Source organism: Cygnus olor, chromosome 6, assembly GCF_009769625.2.
Source record: "Cygnus olor isolate bCygOlo1 chromosome 6, bCygOlo1.pri.v2, whole genome shotgun sequence".
NCBI lineage: Eukaryota > Metazoa > Chordata > Aves > Anseriformes > Anatidae > Cygnus > Cygnus olor.
Window position 1 is genome coordinate 18,096,400 of NC_049174.1, and position 26,236 is coordinate 18,122,635.

The following is a 26,236-nucleotide window of genomic DNA, read 5'->3' on the forward strand; positions in this document are numbered from 1 at the left end:
GAAGAGGAAGGCCCGCCCGCCCCGGAAGGCCCGCAGCCGGCCCGCTGCGGGCGGACGGCCGGCAGCTCCCTCCTCGCGGCCGCAGCCATGGGGAAGTCGTTCGCCAACTTCATGTGCAAGAAGGATTTCCACCCCGCCTCCAAGTCCAACATCAAAAAGGTGAGGGGTGCCCGGGGGGGCGACAGCCCTGCCCCGGGGCCTGCCTGCCGGCCAAGCCGGTGCTCCGGCAGCGAGGCCCGTCCGTGCCCGGAGCGCTTTGCTCCGTCGCGGCGGTGCGCCGGGATGGCTGGAGCCGTGCGGGGCCTGCGGAGGGGCTTGGGCGTCGGGAGGCAGCTGGGCACGGAGCTGCGTGCGCTGTGCGTGAGGCCGGGGCTGTCCCCCCGGCGGGGAAGGTCAGGCAGCTACACTCAAGCTCACGTCCGCAGGAGGTCATCAGCGTGGAAGGACTGTGCCGGTTTAAATTAGGCGTTAATTTGAAATTCAGAAGCGATTCACGTTTATTTTGATGTTCTCATTCTGTAATAAACGTCTCATTTGGTATAAGCTAACCCGTCACGGCGATGCTATTGTCAGTGTTATCTTTTCAAGCTGTTGGCTTTGATTTGGAAAAGCAAGTGTTAGTAAACAGGGGGAGGAAGAGGCAGGAAAAAGAAGCTTAAAAATAGTTGTAGCTTGAGACTTCCTCACAGGCTTGTATAACTCTTTTCCTGGCTCCACCTTCTGAACCTGTGTTTCCCTAGATAAATAGACACCGTACACTGACCAGGGAACCTCCCACCTGGCATGGTGTGCCCTCGTTTTCCCAGTATTTCCCTTCTCGCCTGACGTGGCTGCAGAGATTTCATCCACAGAAAAAACGTTTGCACCGTTCCCAGGGCTCCCGAGAGAACCTGGGGTCTGATCAGGGTCAGCCCTGAGCCTTGGGTGACAAGGTGCCGGTACAGTGGTACGCCCAGGGCATTTTCTGGGCTTACTTTCTTTTTGCATTACTGAACTTTTCCACGTGTTTTATTTCTGAAATTTTGTTGAAGTTTCAGCTTATTTTTTACACAAAGTTAATTTACAGTAGACTAAACAAGTGATGTAGTTGTACATGGATATGTTTTACAGTAGGTTCTTGTTTGTTTAAAGTAGAAACTTACTTGTTTTTACTAGGTATGGATGGCAGAACAGAAAATATCATATGATAAAAAGAAACAAGAAGAATTAATGCAACAGTATCTTAAAGAACAGGAATCCTATGATAACAGGTGAGAATTGGCATACCATCACACGCTTCTTCCTTCCACCTCCTCTTTTCATGACAGCAAAGGTCATCTGACTGTGAGTTATTTCACAGACTGTCTGCCACTGACCGTAGGTGAGGTCAGTGCCTTGTGTATTATTGTCTGTTTAAGCAGAAGTCAAAAGAGCTTCTTTCAAATGGTTTATGTGGGTCCTCAATTTCATTTCAAAATATGCTACGTTGAACAGAACAGTAGGGAACCTTGTACAGCGACATACTCTGATCACACAGGAATCTGTCTTCCATAATTCTGTGAAAACAGAATTGTGTTTTAGTCGTGTTTGAAACGTGTGATCTTTGGTACACAGTGGAGCATACAGAAGTATTGACTGGTCTCTCTGTTCTTTTGATATTCAGCATTTGGTGCTCAGATTAACAAATGAAAAATTTCCAGTTGTTATCACAATTTTCTGCTGCACGTTTCTTTCTTTTTTTCTTCAATAATTAATACCAATGTGAATGTTTTGTGTGTAACACTACAAACTCTGTCTTTTTCATTTAGATTGCTTATGGGTGATGAGCGTGTGAAGAATGGTCTTAATTTCATGTACGAGGCCCCACCTGGAGCAAAGAAAGGTACTCTGGTTTCCTGATTGTGAGCAAACAGTGTTGCAAAGTTAAAATCACTCCAAAGAAACAAGCATAGTGTCTTATATTTTAAAATAACATTTTCATAGTGAGTTAGTGCTAGAAGGTATAGTTTTTAGTTCTTCCTGTGGGAATATGTGGAGACGCATAGTATTTAATAATTTTGATCTCATAATAGTTTGATTTCTCCTAAACTGAGAGATTATTTTTAAGCAGCAGTTCAATGTGAAGAGAAGAAAAAGATAAAATAACTTTTATGGCAACAGCAGAAATTCAGTCCTTGACCAAAGGTGTTTCTCCAGCCAATTACGAAGTCATTGCATGAGGAACACTAACTAGACCTTACCAAAACAATAACTCAGGCTACACAAACCTGTGTTTTCGCCTGCTCTCCTTTTTAGAAACAGCAAGGTCGCTTTTGCTTAAAAGTTCTGCTCAAAATTCAGCCTGATCCATGTCAAGCATGGGAGGCATCAAGGAGTTAATTAACTGAAGCATCATAAAAAAATAAATACTGAATGATCCAACTCTGGTGGGTCTGTGACTATGTTTAGTAGATTCATAAATAGGAGTTACTGAATACCGTCCCCACCGAGCTGAATTTTTATTTTTGAATATATATATATATATATATTTAATTCTATCTGCAATAATATAGCCAAAATATTTCATCATATTTGCCTGAAATATTTATTTTCATCATATTTACTGAAATATGACCTTTTAAAACTTTAAAAGTTTTAAATATGACCCTTTTAACATGAAACTGTACTGATAAGTGTGGGCCCATGGGACTGACACAGTGAATGACACAGTAGTTTTTGTTAAGTAACTTTTAGGGTGTTTTTGAGATCCTTTTAACCAAAGAATTAAGTTTAATATAAATTGAACCTGCTTTGCAGTAAGCCCGTGCCTGCTAGGAATCGCATTAAACTTTGTCAGAGGAAAACCTTTCATAAATTGCAATTTCAGTTTTATGAATTGGCTAGTGAAGAAATGCATTTTAACAGAGTACTGTACTGTAGGAGGCACTAATTTATTTTGAGAAATATAGGTTAGGTTTCTCTACTATGCTTCATCTATTGAATTCTAGTTGGATAGACCATAAAATTAATGATAACCTACCAGGGCAACTCCCTGTATAACTGGTATGACAGATGAAGTGACTATGAAACAAATCCTTATCTCTCTGAAAAGCAAAGAAAACTTTACATTCTAGAATCCAACTCCAGGACATTTCTGCTGCCTGATTGTATAACGTTGCTTTGGCACGCTTTTAAAGTTTTTCATGCTTCTATATCAAAGCAATATAATTCTAAGAGAAGATTCGGTTTCAAAGGATTTGTAACTGCACATACTAGAAGCTTATTATTTATTAGTGTTCTCTATTTACTTTATGTTACTTTGTGAGTATTTGTGCTGTTGTATTAGTATAAACCATAAAATATTTTGTTTCCAGATTAGGTAACAGCTGCATTTTACATGTATAATTAATGCATCATCTCTTTTCTTTTTATGATTTCTGAAAATTTGAAGAGGAAGCTAAAGAGGTATTTCATTACATCATTTCTTTTGTTTTCTACCTATTTACTTGAAATTTATTTTTTTAAGAATCAAACTTGCCGTGTTTTCTATTTTATAGCAAGAAGGAGAGACTGAATACAAATTTGAATGGCAAAAAGTCGCCCCTCGAGAAAAGTAAGATATCTCGATTTTATCCGAAGAAATATATCTTTTTTCTTATTTACCTTCCATAACCTCTTCTTTTTCTTACTTTTCCTTCTTTTTAAGCAGGTTGTATGTGTAACCCTTTCACATCCTCACAGTTAACTAGTAAAACCTCTAAACCTGGAACCATTTCCTTGATCAGCTTAGTTTTTGTTTGAATTTTATGTCCATATTTGAAAATATATTAAAGCCAACGTTTACCAGAAGTATATCTCTGAAATGGGTACACTTAACAATAAAAGGTCTCAAAGTAGTTTTGTATGTGATGATTTAAAAAAAAAATGTGAATTTAATACGTGTTTGCTTTTTGTGTTTGTGTAACAGATATGCTAAGGATGATATGAATATCAGAGATCAGCCATTTGGTATCCAGGCAAGTTACATAAATTTCACTCTGTGGATGTCTTGGGTATATTTCAAATATTATCTAACTGCAGAACATTCACATGGACTCTCTTAATTTTATCATCTGCTTATCAGTGAGTTTAAAAGCTTTTTTATGGCTAATAACATGTACATTTCTGTAAGTGTTAGGTTGTATTGTTAGGTAAATTATGGTTTGTTTGTTTGTTTTTTTCCTTTTAGGTGCGGAATGTGAGATGTATTAAATGCCACAAGTGGGGTCATGTAAACACTGATCGAGAATGTCCTTTATTTGGCCTTTCTGGAATTAACGCAAGTTCAGTCTCCAGTGATGGTTCAGGTAGGCGGTGAATACCTTTCAAAGGGTCTGGTTAGAAATTTTGGGGAAAATCATCAGGTTTAATTTCGAAGGTTTAAGTTTATCTTATTTGAAAGGGTTAATAAAATGGGGAAAATGCTTCTTTATTTCAACTGTGCTATCCCCAATTTCAAATTACTTCAAAAGCTAGGGATGATCTAATTGTTTAATTAGTAACACATTTTAAAAAGAAACTGTACAGACTGTTGCCTTTAATTCTATCTGTGGCAAAAATTCAGAGGCTGCCATGAAATTGTTTATATAAGAATGACAATATCTGTTACAAAAAAAAAAAAAAAAAAACCAACATATTGTCAAAGACTGTCCCAGTTCAGAAATTCAGATTTGGACAAACTGCATTGAAATCCATAATGTAGCGGTGTGTCTTTTTTAATTATCTGGGGGAAAAGGAGAGTTTGTTTTGTTTTTTAATATATGTAGTTGTTATTAAATAAATGGACAAGTAATTGAAAACCATCTTTACAAATGCCCGGTTTCCTCTCATCTGGCTTATTGTTGCTTCAGGAACTACATTTTTTTTCCCTTTATAAGTTTTCTGTTAGTATTAGATGAAATTTAAAGAAGTGGGTGGATATAAACATTCAAATTGAATGTTGTTTGCCTACAGTAGTTTGTTTTCTATAAGTTGACTCAAGTTTGTAACACTTCCGATGTTCTTAAAATTGTGTTTTTTTAAGAAACACCTGGTAACATGGGTGAGTCTTCAGACTGATTTTGCATTTTAAGATCATGTGCCATATGTATTCAGTTTTGCAGGGATACCATTACAGTTGCACACTTGATAACATTTTTCTTCTATTTTTCCTCAGGTTATCTATTTTATGTAGTAGCTCTTAGTTTTATTACACATTTAGCCTACCAACAATCTTGCCTTTCAGAATTAGACTACCTAGATATGTCGTTTCTCTGAGATGAGGCGTAGAAGACTTAAGTTAAAGGAAATAGTGCCTCTTACACTCCTGTGCTTTTAGGCATTGTCTGATGATTATACCATTGTATTAGCAATCCTGTAGTTGACATTCGCAGCTTTTATATTCAATAAGTTATAACATTAAATCATTTTCTTACCTCATTCTTATCTTAGAAGAAACTGTGCTTGGCACGTTTGGTGGTGGTGGAATTACATGGTGCAGCTGTAGGTGTCAGATATGCTTTTGTGCTGCAGAACTTTTTTTTTTCAGTTCAAATGATGTGGGTAATTTTCAGGAGTGCTTGGCTGGGAAATTTGAAAACATTTGTGCATGCTTGCACAAACTTGAAAATGGACTCATTATTCATAACAGTGTAAAATGGACACTTTGCAATGTCAATGTAAGACTAACTACTTGCTTCAAATCTAACTGAACTAATTATCTAGATGCAGGCAAAGTTTGACTGCAGGGGTGTTTCCTACTGAGAGAGATTGTCTCCAGGTAGCTTCCCAAACAGCCATTTTTAAGCCTCAGACAGGTTGCACATGATGAATTTTGTATGAAGGAAAGAGCTGTAAAACTATTTATACGTTCTCAGACTGTGCAAATGACCTAACGTTTTCGACTCTGGAACTTAGAAGACAGTGTGCTATGCTGAGCACAGACTTTTTAACAGGCTGAGAGGAAGGACTTCAGCAAGTAGGAGCGGGTGACAGATCAGGGTTTGTATATATAATTTGTTAGACACTGTTCTTGGATTTAAACAATCAGCTGTGATGATAATACTTGTCTCTCTCTCTGTCTCTCTCTCTGTCTCTCTTTCTTTCAGGAAAACTATATGTAAAAACACTGGTAGTAAAGTTAAACAATTACAAGCTTTTGATTTAATAGCAGATAAAAGGCTTATAGGAAGTAGTAATATCATTAATTAGATCAGCAGTAAAAAGGTTGTCTGCTTTTTCTAACCTCAGGCACGCAATCCTTTCGTCAGCTTTTCTAAATCTTAATCTGATTTAAAAACGAGCTAAATTATGCACCATTAGGGACTTCTGGAGTTTCCATGAGTGTAAACGAAGCACACAGTTTAGTGAGAACACAAGTTATTGAATTCACTGGTTCTCTTAAGACACGTAACTTATTATAGATTATCAAGAAAGTGGCTGCTCTTGGCTTGGACTGGTGTGCGCTTCATTGGGTTAGAAACTGACTGGGTAGCCAGGTCCAAAGAGTTGTGGTGAATGGAGTTAAATCCAGTTGGAGGCTGGTCACTAGTGGAGTCCCCCAGGGCTCAGTGCTGGGGCCGGTCCTCTTTAATATCTTTATCAATGATCTGGATGAGGGGATCGAGTGCACCCTAAGTAAGTTTGCAGACGACACCAAGTTAGGTGTGTGTGTCGATCTGCTCGAGGGTAGGAAGGCTCTGCAGGAGGATCTGGATAGGCTGGAGCGATGGGCTGAGGCCAACTGTATGAAGTTCAACAAGGCCAAGTGCCGGGTCCTGCACCTGGGGTGCAACAACCCCAAGCAGCGCTACAGGCCGGGAGATGAGTGGTTGGAAAGCTGCCTGGCAGAGAAGGACCTGGGAGCACTGGTTGATAGTCGGCTGAATATGAGCCAGCAGTGTGCTCAGGTGGCCAAGAAGGCCAACAGCATCCTGGCTTGTATAAGAAGCAGCGTGGCCAGCAGGGCTAGGGAAGTGATTGTCCCCCTGTACTCGGCTCTGGTGAGGCCACACCTCGAGTACTGTGTTCGGTTTTGGGCCCCTCGCTACAAGAAGGACGTCGAGGTGCTTGAGCGAGCCCAGAGAAGGGCAACAAAGCTGGTGAGGGGTCTGGAGAACAAGTCTTACGAGGAGCGGCTGAGGGAGCTGGGGTTGTTCAGTCTGGAGAAGAGGAGGCTCAGGGGTGACCTTATCGCTCTCTACAGGTACCTTAAAGGAGGCTGTAGCGAGGTGGGGGTTGGTCTATTCTCCCACGTGCCTGGTGACAGGATGAGGGGGAATGGGCTAAAGTTGCGCCAGGGGAGTTTTAGGTTGGATATTAGGAAAAACTTCTTTACTGAAAGGGTTGTTAGGCATTGGAATGGGCTGCCCAGGGAAATGGTTGAGTCACCATCCCTGGAGGTCTTTAAAAGATGTTTAGATGTACAGCTTAGTGATATGGTTTAGTGGAGGTCTTGTTAGTGTTAGGTCAGAGGTTGGACTCGGTGATCTTGGAGGTCTCTTCCAACCTAGATGATTCTGTGATCTATTAGATAGATATGGTAGATTAAGCTTATGTCTCATATAAATAGTATTTTCTAAACTAAACCCTGAAACCAGTCCTGTGTTGTCTGGGATGGGAGTAAATAATTGTCTGTGCTGTGGATCTGCAGTCAGCTCTGTAAAGTTAACCTAAACTGAGGCTAAGTCAGTCTGTCAAGACAGTGTTTCTTTATTTCCTAACAAGACACTGCACTACTAAAAAAACAAATCCTATCATGTTCTGATCAATGCCCCCCTCCACAGATAATCTTGGCTTTGACAATTTCTCTTTATTGCTCTTTGTATCCTTTCATTGCATCTACCCAATGCTTTTTTATTAGCCCTAATGCTGAATCAGTCTGCACCTCGAAGAACTTGCTTCTGTTCATCTGTAAGACACACTTCTTCAAGCTCTGCTTCTTCCTGCTTCTCTCTATTGGTAATTACATCCACTCCTACTCCTAAGCTGCTTTTATGTCTCTAGACTAAATTTCTATTTTTTTTTCTGATTATTTTACAGTACTTCGAAAATATCTGTTGCCACACCATTCTTGTTTTGATTGGCTAGAACTGCAGAAAATACTGCTTTGTAAGGGACAGGCTTCTGTATGATACTCTCTTCTTATGAAACATCTGTTTTTTTTAAGAACTGAAAACTAAGTTTAAAAATACAAAAGCACTTGAACTGCTTTTGGTTTTGTTTTTACCCCCCTTCAATTTGTCACAAATAAATACATCCACGTTTAAAAAAAAAATAGAAACTGCGTAAATAATCCAGAGTTTTCATTTATTGTGATTCTCAGCACCAAAAAAAAAAAAAAGTGCAATACCCCTCAGCTTGCATGATTCAAACTCTAAAGAATAATTTTCAGAAGCTGTCTGTTCATCTCTAGAATGTAGAAGAAAACACGTGCCTCTCTTTGAAGAGAACAAGGAAGGAGTAGGGATTTCAAGGATAGGGAGCGACTACTTATAGTATATAGCAAATCTGGAGTGTGTATTTAATGTTACCTTTTTTTTTTTTTTTCAAACAGCTAGATGAGTAAGGATATTTTTGCAACTGGGTCCCTAAAGAGAGTTGAAAAACGTTGGACTAAATTTTTAAAGCAAGTAATACTTTTAAGGGTCACAAAGTAATTCCTTATGTAGTAACTCCATCTTTGAAAGCCAGTTCCTACCGTGTTTGCTAGGAAATTGAAATATAAATATTGTCTCATAAATGAAGGATATAACTGTTGGAGAAATACAGACATGATAAAGAATAAAAACTGATTATAACAGTTAATATGCCAGGGCTACAATTAATGTATTAAATTAATTTTATTAGAAGGATCCAACTTAGGCTGTAAGTCATCAAAATGTTGTTTGTTTGGTTGTTTTTTTTTTAAAGCATATCTTTGGAATTTTTGGATAGGGTCCTTGAAAAGGGCTCTGTTGCTCTGAAGTGATTTACTTAGTAGCGCTTATTCTGATTTGTAGTCTTGTCATCCTAAAAAAGATGATCTAACATTTTTTTTTTCATTGGACTGAATATTTTTTTCTAGGCAATGCTTGGTAGTCACACTACCTAACTTTTAGGTTAGGTTTCTTAAAACTTTGAAGATCCCTCTCCCTTGTTAGAACAGCATGCATCAGCACAGTGTTGGAAGGTGCTAGTCCACATACTGCAAATCATCCTGGATGGTAGCAAATTCTAAAGCAGTCAGTGCTCGAGATCCCTTGACCTTGTGGTAGTACGTCTGATAGTAGATGGCCATTGACATTGCTGATTTTTTGAGAAGTATCTTGTAAGAAATGGTGTGGGTTCCCTGTGGAAGGCTTCTAACAGACCTGTTCTTCTGAACCTTGCTGTTCTGCTTTAGAGAAGCACACCTAATGCAAAGGAAGGTAGATGACTTTGTCTTGTTCGCTGCTGTCTTCCCGCATTTACCCAAATGTGAGTAGTTTTATACTAATTGGATTCATGTCTGAATTGCATCATGCAATAACTTTGAAGTCTTTAAAAATCTCCTGTGTAGAATGGTCACTGCTCTGAGGAACATTACTGAACAGTTAATTAATCTGGAAAGGAGACAGTGGTAGGCCACAGTATTGCTAACAAATCTTGATGCGTTTACAAAGGATTGGCACTCACCTAATAGGAGGGAAACTTTCATCTTTTTCCTTGGTTAAAAGCAAAAGCTCTTCCCCAGAAAATGATGCGAAAATTGCTTTATTAGGAAAACTAAATTATTGAGTTAAAAACTGCAAAAGCAGCAGCCATTCCCCATCCTTCCTTTTCTTCCCCCAAAACCAGACATTCAAAGATCTTCTTTGAATGGCATCTTCAATTTAATAAAAGCACAGGGGATAATTTGTATCTTTAAATGCCCAAATCAGTAAGTTTCAGTAGGACTTAGACTCATTATTTGAATGAAAAGTTAAGTAATGCAGAAGCTGTTTTACCAAATGAGTAGTTAGTGTTAAAGGGAAAGAGCATGTGAGCAGAGCAGTGAATTAGAGGTTTGTATGGTGAGCTGCCAAAAAGCACAGTTACTGCATTTCAGCATTCTTGCCTTTCTTGTTTGTTGATAGAAGTTTTCCAGAGTAGTCTGCCATTAGAAGGTGCTTCAAAAAAATTTCTACTTTGTTCTTCTACTACAGATACGAGAACTGTACACTTGACTTCTAATAGCCAGTATTGTTTCCTTTGACATCTCTACAGGCAAAGAAGATATCAAAGAGCAAGTGCAGTATGTGTTTTGTTCTACTGTTCTCCTCATTCAGGAAGAGAGCAAAGTAAAATATCTTAACTGGGCTCAGGCTTTTTTTTCAGCCTCAAGGGAAATGGTTGAGTTAAAAATGAATGAAAATAAAACTTCTGTGTCAGATTTAATTGCATTACCTAAAGTTCTTGTTCTTTTTCCCTATGAGGAAAGAGTTACTCATCTCCTATTTACAGTTTTTCAAGCATCATAAATAACCACCATTTTTTTCCCATATATTCTACAAACTGCAATTCTCTTGTTTCAGCAGAAAGATATTTGTCATTGAATTGATCTTATGTGGCGACTGTATTGTGATCTTCCTCTTGGCACAGAAACCACAGCAGCAATCACCAATCAGTTTTAGTGTTGAGTAACTTGCATACAAAGAGCAGTTGACTTTGGTTTGCTCAGGTGGAACTGCTGCAGGTTAATGCACGTTTGGCACAGAACTCTGTTCTACAAGGAAAAATGACCACTATCTTTTGGGATCTGAAATACACTGCAGCGCTCCAGCAAACAGAAAAATAATTACCACCAGTACCTTAACTTAGGCTTGGTGGCTTGGTTATTTTGCTTCTGGGACTGCTTTACTAATCTAGATGGTAATTCATACTGGAAAAAAAAATAGTAATCTTACCATTAAAAAAGCGCCTTTTGAATAATATCTCACCAGCGAATAGAGATTATTTTTGCAATAAGGCAATTTCAGTGGATGTGGTTATCATGGGATAATCACACCCCTGGGGTACAGCCTTGTCTGTAATCTCCCAGGAGTGTAATTATTTCATGATAACTGCACCCCCTGGTGTTGCATTATTTCCATTATGAAATTCTTAGTTTTGGATATAAAGTAACTTACTTTGATCACTGGAAACTGCAAAGTAGTGTTAGAATGCTCCAGCTGTGAGGCTTACAGAGACCAACTTATAAGATTTACTTCTCCTTTACAAAGTTAAATTAGGCAATCAAAATGCTGCTTTGGGCTAAACTGATTTACGGTTGTTTTTTTTTTTACTGATAGAATCCTAACTTTCAAAGTTCAGACAAGATGAAAATACCTGTTGTGGTTCTGACTTTATGCAACTGCATGTATATGCATGTATAAAATATGTAATGTATACCAGGAGAAAAACATGTCAGTAGCCTCTGAAAGTTTGCTTGTACATTTTTTTTTAGATTATTAATCAGCAACATCTGGTTTTTTTGTGCTTTTCGATACTTTTTGTTTGATAGGCCTAAAAAAACCTTTGACTTTATTAGAACAGGGACTCATAGGTTTTATGTGCAAAAAGGTTTTGAAGTAATTTTGTTAATTCACTTCAACATTGCCGGTAACTGCCTTGGTTGGATGAACTAAATACTTTTTTTTTTTTCTGCAAGCAATCTATCTTCTTCCGCCATTTTGAAGGGGGCGGAGGGAAGAAATTACTAAAAAGATATGAAAGCTTAAACGCGTACAACTTAAATTATATCTGTTTTGAACAACAACAACAACAAAACTACTAGGAAACAATTTATTACTGTCTTATGAAACAAGGCATTACTATGTTATGAAAGAAGGCCAGTGTCTCAGATGGGGAGGTAATTTTGTGAATGCTCTAGTTAGAACAATTGGGATACTAACATTTAAAAAACAACAACAACAAAAAACTTACGTTGTTGGCCTATGAAACCTAAACTTGGAAAGTTCTGGGCATTCTTCTCTAGTATGAAATCCTTCAAATGTTTTGCAGTCCACTGGCTGCATACATAATTCCTCCAGTGAAATCACAGTGAAAGCAAGTACTGTAAAATGATTTAAATGTTAAGGATAATTCAGGCAAATAATAGTAAAAATGTGACTGGATATCCAGAGTCTGATGTTCTACCAAGATTTTTTTTGAAAAAAAAAAAAAAAAAAGAAACACACCTCAGTTAATGCCAAGAAATGGCATTTTTTTGAGTATACCTGAGCTAACTGTGCTTGTGTCTGTCACTTGATGATCTGAGCTTTTTGGGATGTAAAATTCCTTTCCATGGTAATTGTTGAAATTATCAACCATATTGAGCCAAGAGAAATGAAATCTCTGTCTACATTATTATGTCTGTAATCTCACTGCATTTTTTCAGTGACAAGTATGGTACCATTTTGTTTTTCAACAGATAAAAATTTACATTGTATTGGGAACACAGGAATGGATTTAAGTGTTCTCTTTAATCTGTATTAACAAAGAGAAGGTACTTGAATATGCTGTGACCATTTGTATTAATGGTCATCTGTAGAAATGCATAGTGTATAAAACTTTCCTTTATGATCTGCAGCTGAGACCTTTGATTGTGAACAGTAGGAGCCCTAACAAAATCTCCACATAGTTCAAGAACTGACACATTTTAGAATAATCCTCCATTTATGCTTCAGAAGAAGCCTCTGTATTTGGTGTGAATGCATAAAATACAGATTTCTATTAGAAGTCTTTTGCTTGGCATTTGAGCGATAAATATGGATTGCTATAGCAGCTTGATAAATTAAATGGTTTTTACTTCTTAAAAAAGTAAAAAGGAAATTCAAGATTCTCTGAAATAGCCTATGACAAAAGCATGGCAAAGTGTTAAATTCAGCTAAACTGCAGCTACTTCGAAGAAAAGCTAATTAAAAGCCAGTTTTTGCATTCATTCGTCTCAATGCCAACTGCAGCAGTTGCTTTGAAGTGTAAATATGGTCTGAATGCAGTCATCTCTGAAATAGATGGAAAAATTATCAGTAAAAAATGATCGGTTATGAATTAGTGGAGGCAGCATAAATTTGCTGGGTTCTTCAAGACCAGGATCATGGTCACATAATTGTGATAATAACTCCTTGTCATTTAGATAAATAAGAAATGTCTATTCTTATCTCTGTCGTAACCACAATAAAAGTTCACAGAAGATGCAGTGTGATTATGCTCAGTTCATTTTATGTCATCTGAAAAAGAACATATCAAACTGTGTGGAGAGCACAAAAACTGTATGGATATATTATTGACAAGCCTGTCCATGTGAATTTGAAAATTAGTTTGTTTTGAAGCAAAACCTAAAAAGCCTCGTATCCAAATGTTAGGCATTTGCTACCACACAGAGAAGGTAACATTCTGAATTCAGGCTATATTCATCCTTCTTGCGATGGTGCTAAGCTAAAACCCACCAGCAGCATGGTTTTACAACACCTAGTTAATGTGAAAGAGCTGTTTGCAGTTCAGTTGTATCATTTGTGAGCTTAGGATGTGCAGATCATCTTTAATGGATAATTCAATAAAATCCTGTTTGTTTTGTTTAAGGATCACTAATGAGGGGGTTTTAAAGTCTGAGTGGTAGTTGCCAATTTGATTGATTGATTGATTCAACAGCAGAGCGTGACTTTAATATTGTTGTCACATAGAAAATCAAATTTCAATTTGGAAGAATTATGGCATCGTGTTGTCCAAAATGCACATAAGAAAGAATGATGACAACATGCTTAGGTCTGCTTTGTTAACAAAAATTATGTGGCTATAAAGAATAAGTCTTGAGAGTATCTTGTTCTTGATTCATAGGTGACTTCAAACATTGATAGAGGGGAGTATACTGAGTGTGAAGTATACTGATGAATGGCTAGCATATCAGCCAGTGTGCTTTTTCACATTTATGTTCATATAAGTTGCCTCTCCATTAGGAAATCATGAGATGTCGAATGGTATGATCTGATATTTTAGATTAAAACAATCACGTCTGTAAACTAGAAGATATCCCACACCAGAACGTGTTCTTGGGATAGGAAAGCTCTACAAAACTCCAAATGTATTCTGGATATTCTGGTTTGATGACACACAAAATGAGCATTAGTTAAAATGAAGGTTTAAAGGTTGTAATTAAAATGGCACCATGAAGAATCTACTTCTTTTTTGTGTATTTTTAATCGAATAGTCTACTTCAATTTGTAACAATGTATAACAGCAACCACTATGTAAGCGCAAATGGTTGCTATAATTTCCCTTGCTGCAGGTGGGAATATTGGTTACAATATTAGTGCTTCTTATCTCTTTGTTTTCCATATGTATTCCATAATAAAAACCTAGTTAGAAACTTAATTGATTGCAAAGAATACTTCAGTTTGTTCATCTGTAGTGGTGACAGCAGTGAAAGCTTTTATCGATAAATTGAGGAGTTACTGTCAAGAGTATGCATCATGAGTAGATAGATGTAAAAGTGCTATTTTTAGTGATACTGGCAATCACAATATTATGGTCTGTCCTTCCTGCCGCTGAAACTGTTGTAGAAAAAGTGGTATTTAATCACAGTTGTTATGAAAAGAGGCTTTAACATACTGTTCTCTAATGTTGGGTAATTTGAAAAATGTGCTTTAGACATTTTAATGGAGGTCTGCTGGACGGTGTGTTACAGCTAGCATTGTTCTCCCAAGAGGAGTCCTTTGCCCATGCTCATTAGAGGAAATACTCTGGCAACAACAAAGTGTTACACGCATTGCTTCATAAGAAGTACAGACAGAACTGAAAATGAGTTTCAGCTATAGGTTTTTCTCATTTCTTGGCTGAGAGTGGGGGTAATAACGTGGGGTAGGAGAGCTTGCTGTAAGCTAGGCATTTAGTAATTGAAATCCAGAATTATATTGCCCCCTGGTTGTTTAATAGAAGCAGAATTGATTCTGTTAAATTGATCTCAGTTAAGCGTGATAAGAAATTGGAGTGCTCTTTGTTATAAAAGCAAATTGACAAAATGTTGTAGAAATCTTGGTGTGATATCCTTCTGCAATTCAGTATAATTGATGCTCACATACGCTTCAGAAAAATTCTATTTACAGCTCTTCTATTTATTTAATTGTATGAATATTGTAGAGATGCACCAACAGCTGTCAAGCTAAGGTTGCACTCAGGTTGTACTTTATGAAGACTAAAAACCCTCTTTTCACTCTTCATTGAATGGTTTGAGTTTCCAGATTTAATGCCCCACCTCTGAGTCAACTGAACTATCTCAATGCTTTCCTTAAATACTATCTTAAAAAGAAGAAATTATTAATGCATTAAGAACTTTTCTGAGAAGTAAGAAGCAGGAATAAACTGTAGCCTGTTTGCTTGAAAACATTGTTCTTTGAGAATTCTAAAGACCATGAAAAAATACTTTAAAAATGCTTTTGTGAGTCTTTATTTATGGAGCCTGTTTTGTGCAAGTCCTTAATATAATTTTAAGTACCTGTAGCTGCAGAAAACTTAACAACCTGTCTTAACACACAAAAATAAGTATGATATCAGCATACAATTAATTCCAATATGTAGCAAAAACCTTTTCTGAGACTGAATTTTACAAAAGATAAATGTTTCAGTTTTAAACAAGTGTCATCTGGAAAAGTTTTAGGGTTTTTTTCCTGTCAAAATGTAAATTCCAGAAAATAAGCTTGACACATAGTCATATTCAAAAATAGCAAGGTACTGTATTTGACTTGTTTCAGAAAGAATAAGAAACAGATGATGAAACATAGCTTTGAACTTATTTTTAGTTAGCTGATGGATGAATGCTGAAAGACTAGTTGTTAGAAGTCCTAGCAATCAGCTATTTTTACAGGATTCCTATATCTAACTCGCTGTCAACTCATGACACAATGTCATCTCCAGACCTTTTCACCTGCATGAGATGATTCAGCGAGCTTCTTCACAGACCATCTCACAAGTCTATAAGGAAACACATATATGAGGGCGTCAGTTTGCACAGTACACAAAGTATTTTTCTATCTTCATGTATGAATGATTCCTTGGATGCTGTCCAAGGAATACCTAGCTAGCATCAGTTCCCAATATTTTAGCCAAGAGCCTCTCAACTTAAACTTACTATCTGTTCTTACCATGTTAAACCATACAGGTTTTTTATTTAATTAGAACATAACTGAAGGAAGATGCATAGCTATAGTTGACTTCAGATTTTGTCTGAAGATCTTGCAGGGTGATGTTCTAAGTGTAGTCATAAGTCAATGATAAACTGAAAGGATTTACCTCTTTGGCTTACCAAGTAAACAGTTTGATCACAGTGGGCACAGTCACATCTCTAACAAGCACGACTCCACAGCCAGTCACACCAACGAAAGGAAGATGCCCTCTACCAGAAAGCACACTGGTGGCTCCACAGTTTTAGCTTTAGCTCCTAATAAGCCAAGGACACTTCTGAGAAGTTAAGAGTTTTTTCAGACCTGTGTTAGGTGAGGTTCAGTGTTTGGTTTTGGTTTTTACTGTTTTTGTCTCCCTTGTTTGTATTAGCCCGGAGAAATATCTTACTTAATTTTATAGTGTGGGAAGGAGTGTTATTGTTTGCTCACACATTGTCACCCGCATCTTTTAAGACTACTGCAAAGCAGCCTGGTCTGCTTGTGTCGTGCCTGGCCCCAGTCTGCACATAAAGGGTTGTAAAATAGGACTGTGTTTTTTACTGTGCTTTCATTTATGCGGTGGACTTACTTTCTAGTGTTTGCTGAACCCTTTGGTTATAGAAAAACTAATATATGTAAAAAAGCTTCATGGAGGCATTTCCTCACAAGCCAGGATGAATTTAAATTACTGTTCCCTCACCACAATTAAAAGGAGACCAAAACAGAAATAACTTGATTCAGAAATCACTTTAGTCACAGGGTTCTGTGGGTATGTTTAATGTAGCTTGTATACATGCATAAAAGAGGAGTAACAGTGATTTGTTAGCTGTCCTTGTTAAAGTAGTACCATCTTGCAACTAAAACATAGCAGATGGAGCCATGAATGTGTCTCCTTGATGCCATTAATAAGCACAGAAGCAGAACTCATAAATTTATTTTTAGCCTAGTTTGCTTTCCTTTTAAGCATACCTGGTCTGTGTGTTTGTTTTTTAAACCTAGTGCTGATTTCACCTCTTAAAAAGCATATGGAAACTAACTCAGAAGTTTGTGTGTGGTTGTGTGTTGGAACCGATCTTGAGTAGGCCTCTCTCTGACAGGCCTGCTCCCATCTGCTGATCTGAGCTTTAAAGCTCAACTGCAGTCAGTTGGACAGAAATGCACAAAAATCAGTAATATCACGCATTCAGATTAGCTTTTTATGTAAAAGAGGAAATGATTTTGCTCACCTCTTTCCAGTGTTGTGAGCAAAGAATGCCTGAAGGGTTTATTTCTAGAAGATCAGTTTGCGCTGTGCTCTTGAAGGCAGGTAATGCCTTCATGCCTGTCTGTTCGTGATCCTGACTCTAGTCCTTATACATGACTGTAACAGTAGGGGCTCCCTCTTAGTTTTCTTGCAGATTTCCTGTATAGATTTGGACAAGTTGTGTTCCTCTGTTTGTCTAATCACGCTTATGGGAGTTGTTAGGTATCCAGTACACACTGAAGCGTATACAGTGCCCTGAGACACCAAGGGGAAAATACCGGCGAAGTTAATTACCTTTCTTTGTTAGGCAGTGGCTCTTCCCACCTTTGAATAAAAGGGGGAGTACAGGCTTTGATCAGCTCTAAAGTTTTGATTTCTTTGGTATGGTGAAGTCTTTCTTTGAGAATTTGCACTTGTCTCCATTCAGCTTCCTCATACAGGGCTTGGTTTTGGTTCTGTACTGGCACACATGCATGTGTGTTAACAAGCATGTATAGATATACCAGGGAGCTGGAACTTTTAATTGTTTCTTCTCTTCGATTAGTCTTTTAAATTTGAAATAAGCAAAACTGTAGATGCAAGAGCACATATATGTTCATTAATATCAGTGAGCTTATAATTACACTGTAACGCATACAAAGAAAAAACTCTTTTGGTAAAAATGTATGTGCAGGGAAAAAAAAATAAGCCCCTACTTAATAGATCACATAAACTCAAGGAAAGACTAAAAGGTATCTCATTAAAAAATTCCTTTGCCTGGCAAAATAAGAAACTTGTGAAGAAACGCAGGGGCTCCTTAAACCATTTCCGAAGTTTTATCTTCTTCATTCTTGTTTTACATAAAGGCCTGTTTGTTTCTGTGAACAAAGCGTTATACAGGAAAACTAAGGAAAAGGTGAAGCTGACTTGTTTTGAGAAGGTGCTATTTCATATTTTCCATAATAAAAATTTCCAATCACTTTCCATGCTTTTCCATGTTAAAAATTTATGAGTTTTATTCTTCTCCACAACTAAGAAACTCTTAAAACCGCAAAGCGGGATCAATATTTTCCATAAGACTAAGTTAATTTTATCATTTGCAATTAGTTCACTGAAGTATTGGTAATCATCTGTTCGACGCTCAGTTTTATGTGCCTTCTAATTTTACCTTCTAGATTTACCTTATGCAGTATTGCTAATTCATTGACAGGAAGGCTAGTGAATGAACTGGTATGGAAATTTACTAATGTGACCAACCAAAGAGGGTATGTTTAGGGTGAACAGAAAGCAACTAATCAGAGAATTACTTCAGGTTTTGCTGATTGCAGTATTCAGTTAAAGCAAAGAGTGAGTTATGGGATATGTTAAGTGACACAGTCAAGCTTGAACAATCTAAACAAAGCTGATGTGCCTAATCCCAAACATCTACGCTAATGCAACGTACTGCATATTTTTAAGCTGAAACTTGTGAAAAGACGTACAGTAACACCCAGAGACCTAGCATGTTTGAGGGTCACTAAACTAAGTAAGGACGTAGATTAACTTTTTTGTGTATTTATTTTCAATACATATACCAAGTTTCTAATGATGGTTAGTTACTACATTTAGGTTAATTAAAAAATGTGTCATTTTGAAAAATGCCTTATTGGTGGCATATTAGCAGGGTACTTTCCCATTGTTTTAGGGGAGAGGAGGCACTTAAAAGTCTTACTGTATGGTTTGGTTTCTTTAGGTTTCCTGTGCTTTTTGTATTGTAGTAGAAATACACTACTAGACTTACCTAAACATGTTGTTTTCAACATGACAAAGTTACATAAGAGAATCCCCTTGTACTTAAAGAAAAATGCAATTATTTTCTATTCTGAATCTCCAGACTGCTGTTTTAGAAAATCATATCTGATTATTTGCTCAGCAGAAGATTATTGAGTTGATTTAGCTGTGATTTTACTTAACAAAGCTTCAACTGAATTCCTACTGTGGAGTCCAAAAAAGGTAGAGAGATATAAATGATACATTCAAACTGTGATTTTTGTGAACAGGGCCATCAATGCACCCCTCGGAGCTAATAGCGGAGATGAGAAACAGTGGGTTTGCACTGAAACAAAATGTACTGGGGAGAAACTTGACCGCAAATGATCCATCACAGGTAATGATCTTTTTACCAGTAAGCTGAAAATGTCTATAAATCTAAATGTGATTGCTTGTGAATTGCTACTTAATGTTTTCCAATATGCATATCCATAGGAAAGCTGAATAGCTATACCAGTAGAAAATCTCCAGAAACTTACTGTGTTTTCCAGCTCTCTTTTAGTCAGAATGGTGAATCATAAGTTACTTTTTAAAAAACTATATGTAATACATTAAACACCTCATTTGGATGACAATAAATTTAATTTTTCATAAAAGGATGGTTACAGGTTTGGCTGCTTAATATTGCTACATCTGTTATTTCTGAGAATGAAAATATTTAGTTGTCATTATTTAGACTGCAGAACGTACACTTCTAGTTGAGGTGCTTTGATAAAAATGTAAAGTGTAAAAATTTATGTGTGTATATATATATATATATATATATGTTACTTGCGCAAGCCACCATGAAATAACCTTTGTTCATGTGGCAGGATAATCAAGCCACCAAGTGACCAAGTTTTAAATAGAGAGGGGACAACAGCCCTCAGCTGTCCTTGAAATGCTGGAATAAATCAACAGTTCAGTGTGTCTCCACAACTGGATGTACCTGTGCATTTAAAAAAGCTATGCACCCCAGAATACATGTAACACATGAGCACTGTTAAATGGATCACTGTGATACCAGTCTGTTTGCTTTATGTTAGGTGTGATGGTTGTTTTTTTTTTTGTGTGTGTGTGTGTGTGGAAGAGCTTTTTAATCTTTATTTCTTCTTTCCCCTCCTAAGTGTGGCTGGAAATAAAAACATAGTGGAGAACTGTAGTGTTCCAGGTGCACGTAATTTGAAGAATTCAGGGTCTTAAAGTAGCTATGCTTTGATTGTGTTACTGTATGCAGATTGTATGATTACAGTATTTTGCATTGCTAGAACACTTTGTGAACATTTAAAGACTAATGACACAACAGTAACGTAGATGTGCTAATACCCATTTTCCTAATGACTAAACTGAGATAGAAGAGTAATTTGCCTAAATTACTCTGGGTTTGAGCAGGACTAGCATCTTACCTGTTCATCCAAGCATGGTAACAATGCGGTGACTTATCCTAGAGAATCATATGGGCTCCAAAATTGGCTCATTTTTATTAACTATTTCAGAAATGTTTCTTTCTCTAGCAGTGATTTTTCATATGTTACTAATAATTTCTGTTGTTTATCCCCCACATTATAGCACCTACTCAGCTTTGAGATAGAATGTGGATGGTTGTGGCTTTTTTTCCTTATAGCAAGTATGTCGGTCTTCCAAAGATTTTTCAGCTGACTTGGTAATTCAAGTATATTTGTGCCTGTACAAAAATAAGGTACATGCAGATGCATCACTTTTAATACAGAAATCTGAATGAAGAGGTGATTTTTATACAAGAAATTAATATCCTACAATATTTTCCTAGGAATTTGTTGCAAGTGAAGGAGATGATGATCCAGAAGTTGAATTTTTAAAATCATTGTCAACCAAACAAAAACAGAAACTTCTAAGGTAAGTGTTGGTACCTAGGAGAAGGGATCAGTATCTGCAGTAGTCCTGATTCCATCGTTGTCTTGTGCAGCATTGTCTTTGTAACTCTTCTGTGCCATCGGTATAGCAGAACATCAACTTAGTGTAACATACACTTGACTACAAATAGCACTATGAAACGTATTTTTTTAATCCAGCTGTTCTGTTTTAGTAAGTCCATTCTAACCTAGTTGTGCTGCATTTGCATTGTGCTTCATTTCTAACTGGGATACTGAAATAGTAATAACTGGCTCATTGAAAATGCTGACAATTGCTATTTTAAAATATTATTTTGCATTCCCTTGCTTACAGTATCTTCTTCTGGTATTAAAAATTGTATGTGTTGGTTTACTGGCTTACAATTTGGCCAAGTTTGTTATCCTCATTTTCTGTGCAGCTGAAGTGAACTTGATGGTTGGCCTAGATCAGCGCTGCGCTAAGATCAGGGTTTTGTACTTTGCTGCTTCAGCTAAGCCAGCAGAGGGAGCTCCCTGTATTTCTGTAGTTCTAATAAAAAGTTAACGAGGTTTTCATTCTTTGTTTCTATCCTACTGACTTTGTATGTCAGGTGACTCACAGTTTTTTCCTCTGTTAATTTGCAATATTATCTTAAAATAACTTGAACATGTTTAAGATGAAAAGCATGAGTTACTGCGGGATAGAGCCCATACAGGTATAACTAGTTAAAACAGCAGTCAGCCTTTTGGGTTAAAAACACGTGTACACGGGGAGCGAAAGGGAAGAAAGGTGTATGGTTAAGCAGGTACATGGGTAGGGTAGGTACATATGGTATTTGCATATATAATAAATCATTCTCTGAAAATATCAGGCATATTATGTTTATTTTAAGTAAGGAATGTGTATGTAGTTTGACTAATATAAAATTGTATTTGTGAACTTCTGCTGCCCCAACACAATTAATTATAGAACTTTATATTTTCAAAGTTGAACTTCAGTAAATATGTGGGTCTTTTAGATGTTAGGAGTCTGAAAGGATTTTTTTTCAGTGCGCTGAAAGTAGTTTCACTGTTCAGTCACTGATTTTCTGAGGATAAAGACAGAAGGCAATGAGTTGAAAATAGAAAACTAGGTAAAAGTAGTTGAATGGCAGTGAATGCGTGTGCATGATAGAGTATTGTAATTGTGGCTAGAAATCTAAAATTTCTAGTTGTGACAGAAGAGGTTACTGAAAACAGCAGTATTATTTGCCTGGAGAACTCTGAGATGTAGGTAGGCTTTAAAGTCTCAATTTCCATCTTTTTGCTAATGCTAATTGCTTTTTTTTCAATTTCGAACTCTGCTATAAAGATGCACAAATAAAAGCAGCAATGATTTTCCAAAGTCTCTAGAGCAGATTGACAATAAAAAGCACTACTGAATACGTGTATTCCTAGTGATAAGGCCAAAACTTATCTTTTTTTAAATTAAGGAATTGCAAAATCATATTGTAATTATGGTTAGCTCAAGGTTAGAAGCTTAAAATAATTTTAAATACTTGGCTGAAAGAGGATTGAAATCAACATGCTTTTATGGAAAATAGTGTATTTACTGTGGAGGACATCTGAAGTAGTCAACTTTAAAAGACAATGACTGTAATTTAGAGTGTCTTAACAAGTCTGATTGCGCTACTCTTTTATTTTGAAAATAAAAGGAAATTGGATCGTCTGGAGAAGAAAAAGAAAAAGAAGGACAGAAAGAAGAAAAAGCAGCAAAAGAAAAAAAGCAAGAGTAAACACAAGAAACATAAGATGAGCTCCTCTTCCTCATCCTCCAGCGAGACTTCAGGAAGCAGCAGCGATAGTGAGACTGACAGCAGAGATAAAGCAGCACAAAAGAAGATGTATTCTAAGAAAAGAAAAAAAGACAAGTTTTCAGAGGCTAGCAGCAGCGATTCAGAAGGAAAGGCAAAGACTAGGAAGGAAAAACTTTATGAAGATCTCTCCAGTAGTCACGGTAACAAGGACAAAGACAGGGAGGAGTATAGACTTTTAAAGCAAGATAGTTCTGCGGAGAACAACAAATGGAGCTCCTGTGAGGGGGAAGGAAAGTCCAAAAGCAGATACCACAGCACCAACAAGAGAGAGACTGAAAGAAAGGAGAGGGATAGGAGAAGCCAAAGCATGGATGAGAGGCGAGGGAGAAGCCCGTGCACAAGTCACAGCAGTTACAGTAGGCAAAGGCAAACAAGAAGAAGTCCAAGTGAAAGCCCTGCTGAAGAGCGGCACAGGAAAAATGAAACCAGAAGCCCCAGCACAGATGTGCGCAGACAGGAGAAAAAATACAGAGAGCGCAACGGGGACAAGTGCAGTAAACTGGAATGTAGAGAAAGGAACAGACGCAGTAGAAGCAGAAGCCGAGCGAGGAAAAAAAACAGATAGTGTAGGGGACAGGTGCAAACAAAAATGTCTCCTTTTTGATGAATACCTTTAACAAGGGCTCAATTACATATTGCTGTTCATTTTCCAACCTCTGTGACTAGCATTTCCTAAATAAAGCCAACAGCATCATTTATCTAATGTTATAATATTTGTAAATTACGACAAATGTTATGGTATTTTTCTTACTGTATAAATATACTTGTTGGCAAATATCTCTTGTATACATGCGGTAATTCATAGACCTGATTTTTAGTGTTTTAAAATATTTCAGAGCAGCATGTGATATTCTTTGTTTTGTCAATGATGATTTTTGTTTTTAGATTTAACTGTGAGGGGAAGCAGAGAGTAATTTGGGAAGAGTCCTGGGATATGGTAAATGGTAACAAACACTTGAGATAGGTCTGGATAAAATTGCTGCTTCCAATATCACAACATTATATTGTAGAGTTGGTTGTGTTGGTTTTTTTTCATACTGAAGCATTTTTCCTAAAGTTCCCTGTAAGAGATCAATTTCATGAGTTAAAACAACAGAGAAACAGAGTTCACATAAGTGTGTAGCCAACATTTTTTTGACCTCCTGCAGTGTACAGCTTGGTCAGGGCTATCTAAACATCTTGAACCCCTGTTGGTATGTGTCAGTACAATGTCAAGTTACTGTTCAATAAGCTCTCAAGACATGAAAAGAATATTTACTGCCTCAACTGCTCCAGGTATTTCATTGTTTGTGGTAGAAAGTCGATGTAAATATTCATCTTCCTGGTTTTGTGAAACAAACTTATTTTTCTTGACCGTTCTTGGTCAGTTTCTGCACACACTATTATAAAGATGAACTTGATAATAAAACTCCTTATTCTTTAAAAACAGTAAGACTTGTATTCATCTCCAGAATTTGTTCTAAATCAGTACAAATGCACAAGGCCGTGTATTTATTGTGAAGGGAATGCTTCTTTGCCATTTCAGGGTGGCAGATGGAAATATGTTAGCAGACAGGTGAAAAGGTGTCTCTGTACTTAGTAATCTGACGAGCGGCCTTCTCCCCCTCCTCACTGACTGGACAAATGAGACTTTTATTACCAGTCCACTTCTACTTCTTAAAACTGTCATGCAGAAGTTTTTCAATATCACATGGAGTATAATATATGGTGGAAGTGACCTGGCTTATCTTTTAAGCACATGTGAATGAGTTTGAAAGGGTGAGCCATTAAGCGATGTCACCTTCTTTTAAATGCTTTTGCATTAGGTTGCTCCAGGCATTCTTGATGAAGTAGCTGAGAGTTAAAGGGCGTGCACAATTCAGTAGAGTCAGGCCCTATATTAATGTGCAAGTGAAAGCTCTGGTTTAGAAGGAACGGGAGGAGACAGCTAAAATGCCCATACAAACAATCTAAACAAAATCTTTTGTGAAGAACATATTATCCCTCTGGGAAGGAGGATGGGCAGGGTAATGCGATAGGGGAAAAGGCATATTCTCATGGAACATTTTCATGTTAAATGCAGCATGAAAAATACAAGGAATAAGAAGTAACGGAATGTGCTTCGTCTCCAAAGAAAGGTCTCTTGCTTACAGGTCTGTCTGGTTGTCGCTGTGTGGCACCGGCACAGGAATGTGCCCACCAGTGCCAACTGCAATGCAACCAACTTCCCCCTGAAGAAGGAAGGGCAGCTCGACATCGACGCTTTTAGGCGTTGCGGTGGGCGCTGCGTTGTATTCGTCTGCGTGTAGCCGAAGTGTACGCTGAGTACATCTGACCCTTTTGCACAGGAACACTGGTAAACAGCAGGGGTTTACTGCGGTGGTGGCCGTTGTGGATGGCAGTTAAAGCAGGAGAGTGCCATTTTGGATACACCCATCTCAAAGACCACCACCTGAGGGCTTCGGAGGAAGCCTTGCCGCCCCTAGCCCTTCCCTCAGGCCACTTTGCTCCCCGTTACCGCTGCGAGGGCGCTGGCCGGCGCCTGACGAGGCGGCCGTCGGGCAGCTTGGCCTGCCCTGACCTCCCCGGCCGCCCTGCGGCCCCAGAGCGCGGCGCCAGGTGGGTTCGGGACCCGATGAGGGGGCGAGGGGCGAGGCCGGGGTGCTCCCCCGGGCCCTCTGCGCAGGCTCCGGGCCGAGGCGCTCCCGGTGAGACCCCTCACGGCGCGGCTCCGCTGGGGCAGCCCGCCCGGGCCCGCAGCGCGGCTGCTCGCCGCAGCGCTCCCCAGCCCTGTAGGAGGTGCTGTCGCTTCACAGATGACGGTAAGAACGTCTCGCGTTTTCTTTTTAATTATTATTATTTATTTAAAAAGAATTAAAACGCGGAATGCGGGTTAACGCGTGGCTGGTGTATGCGTGAGAGGATCGCGGCGCCGTGAGGTAGCTCCCTCAGCCTGGCGGGGGCCGGGAGAAGTTGTGAGGCGAGGGTGGGCGGGCGGCTGCCCGGCCCCGGGGCGGCTCTGAGGGAGGGCGGCGGGGCAGGGCCGGGCAGGGCGAGGCTCCGGCTCCCGCTCCCGCTCCCGTCCTGCTTCCCCCCCCGTCGACGGGGACAGGGCGGGCTCGGGGGTCTCCTCCCGGGGGCGGCTGGCGGAGGGGGGCTCGAAGCCGAGGCGTGAAGGCTGGGTGCGGGGAGAGGCGACGAGCAGGTGACTTCCCGATCGAGTTCCCCTCTCGGATCGTTACAATAAATATCCCTGACGGAAGCTCTCTATTTATGTTGTCATTGATTAATTCCCGCTACCTCATTTGATTCCGATTTAGAGCGATTTGATTCTAATTTAATTAGCGTGTAATTTGGATGTACATAATTACTGTAATTACGACGTTCAGGTGAGGCAAAGCTTTTAAGGCTGAAAGGCAAATCTCAAATTTT

At 38.4% G+C, this 26,236-nt stretch overlaps 1 protein-coding gene and 1 long non-coding RNA gene across 2 annotated transcripts; one reads left to right on the forward strand and one right to left on the reverse strand.

The window, feature by feature from the left end:
* The first annotated feature begins 9 nt into the window (after nt 1–9).
* On the forward strand, nt 10–24,253 carry CIR1 (corepressor interacting with RBPJ, CIR1). Its single transcript, XM_040562032.1, has 10 exons — nt 10–159; nt 1,156–1,250; nt 1,788–1,861; nt 3,410–3,423; nt 3,516–3,571; nt 3,926–3,974; nt 4,187–4,304; nt 19,371–19,477; nt 20,909–20,994; nt 22,664–24,253. Exons 1-10 carry the CDS (start codon nt 88–90, stop codon nt 23,388–23,390), a joined length of 1,398 nt encoding a protein of 465 aa, XP_040417966.1. The 5' UTR covers nt 10–87; the 3' UTR covers nt 23,391–24,253.
* LOC121072440 lies at nt 11,244–19,362 on the reverse strand. The gene is made up of 2 exons (XR_005821212.1): nt 16,253–19,362; nt 11,244–15,921 (listed from the first exon to the last, which is right to left on the reverse strand). It is a non-coding gene; the product is annotated as an uncharacterized LOC121072440 (long non-coding RNA).
* Nucleotides 24,254–26,236: the final 1,983 nt, after the last annotated feature.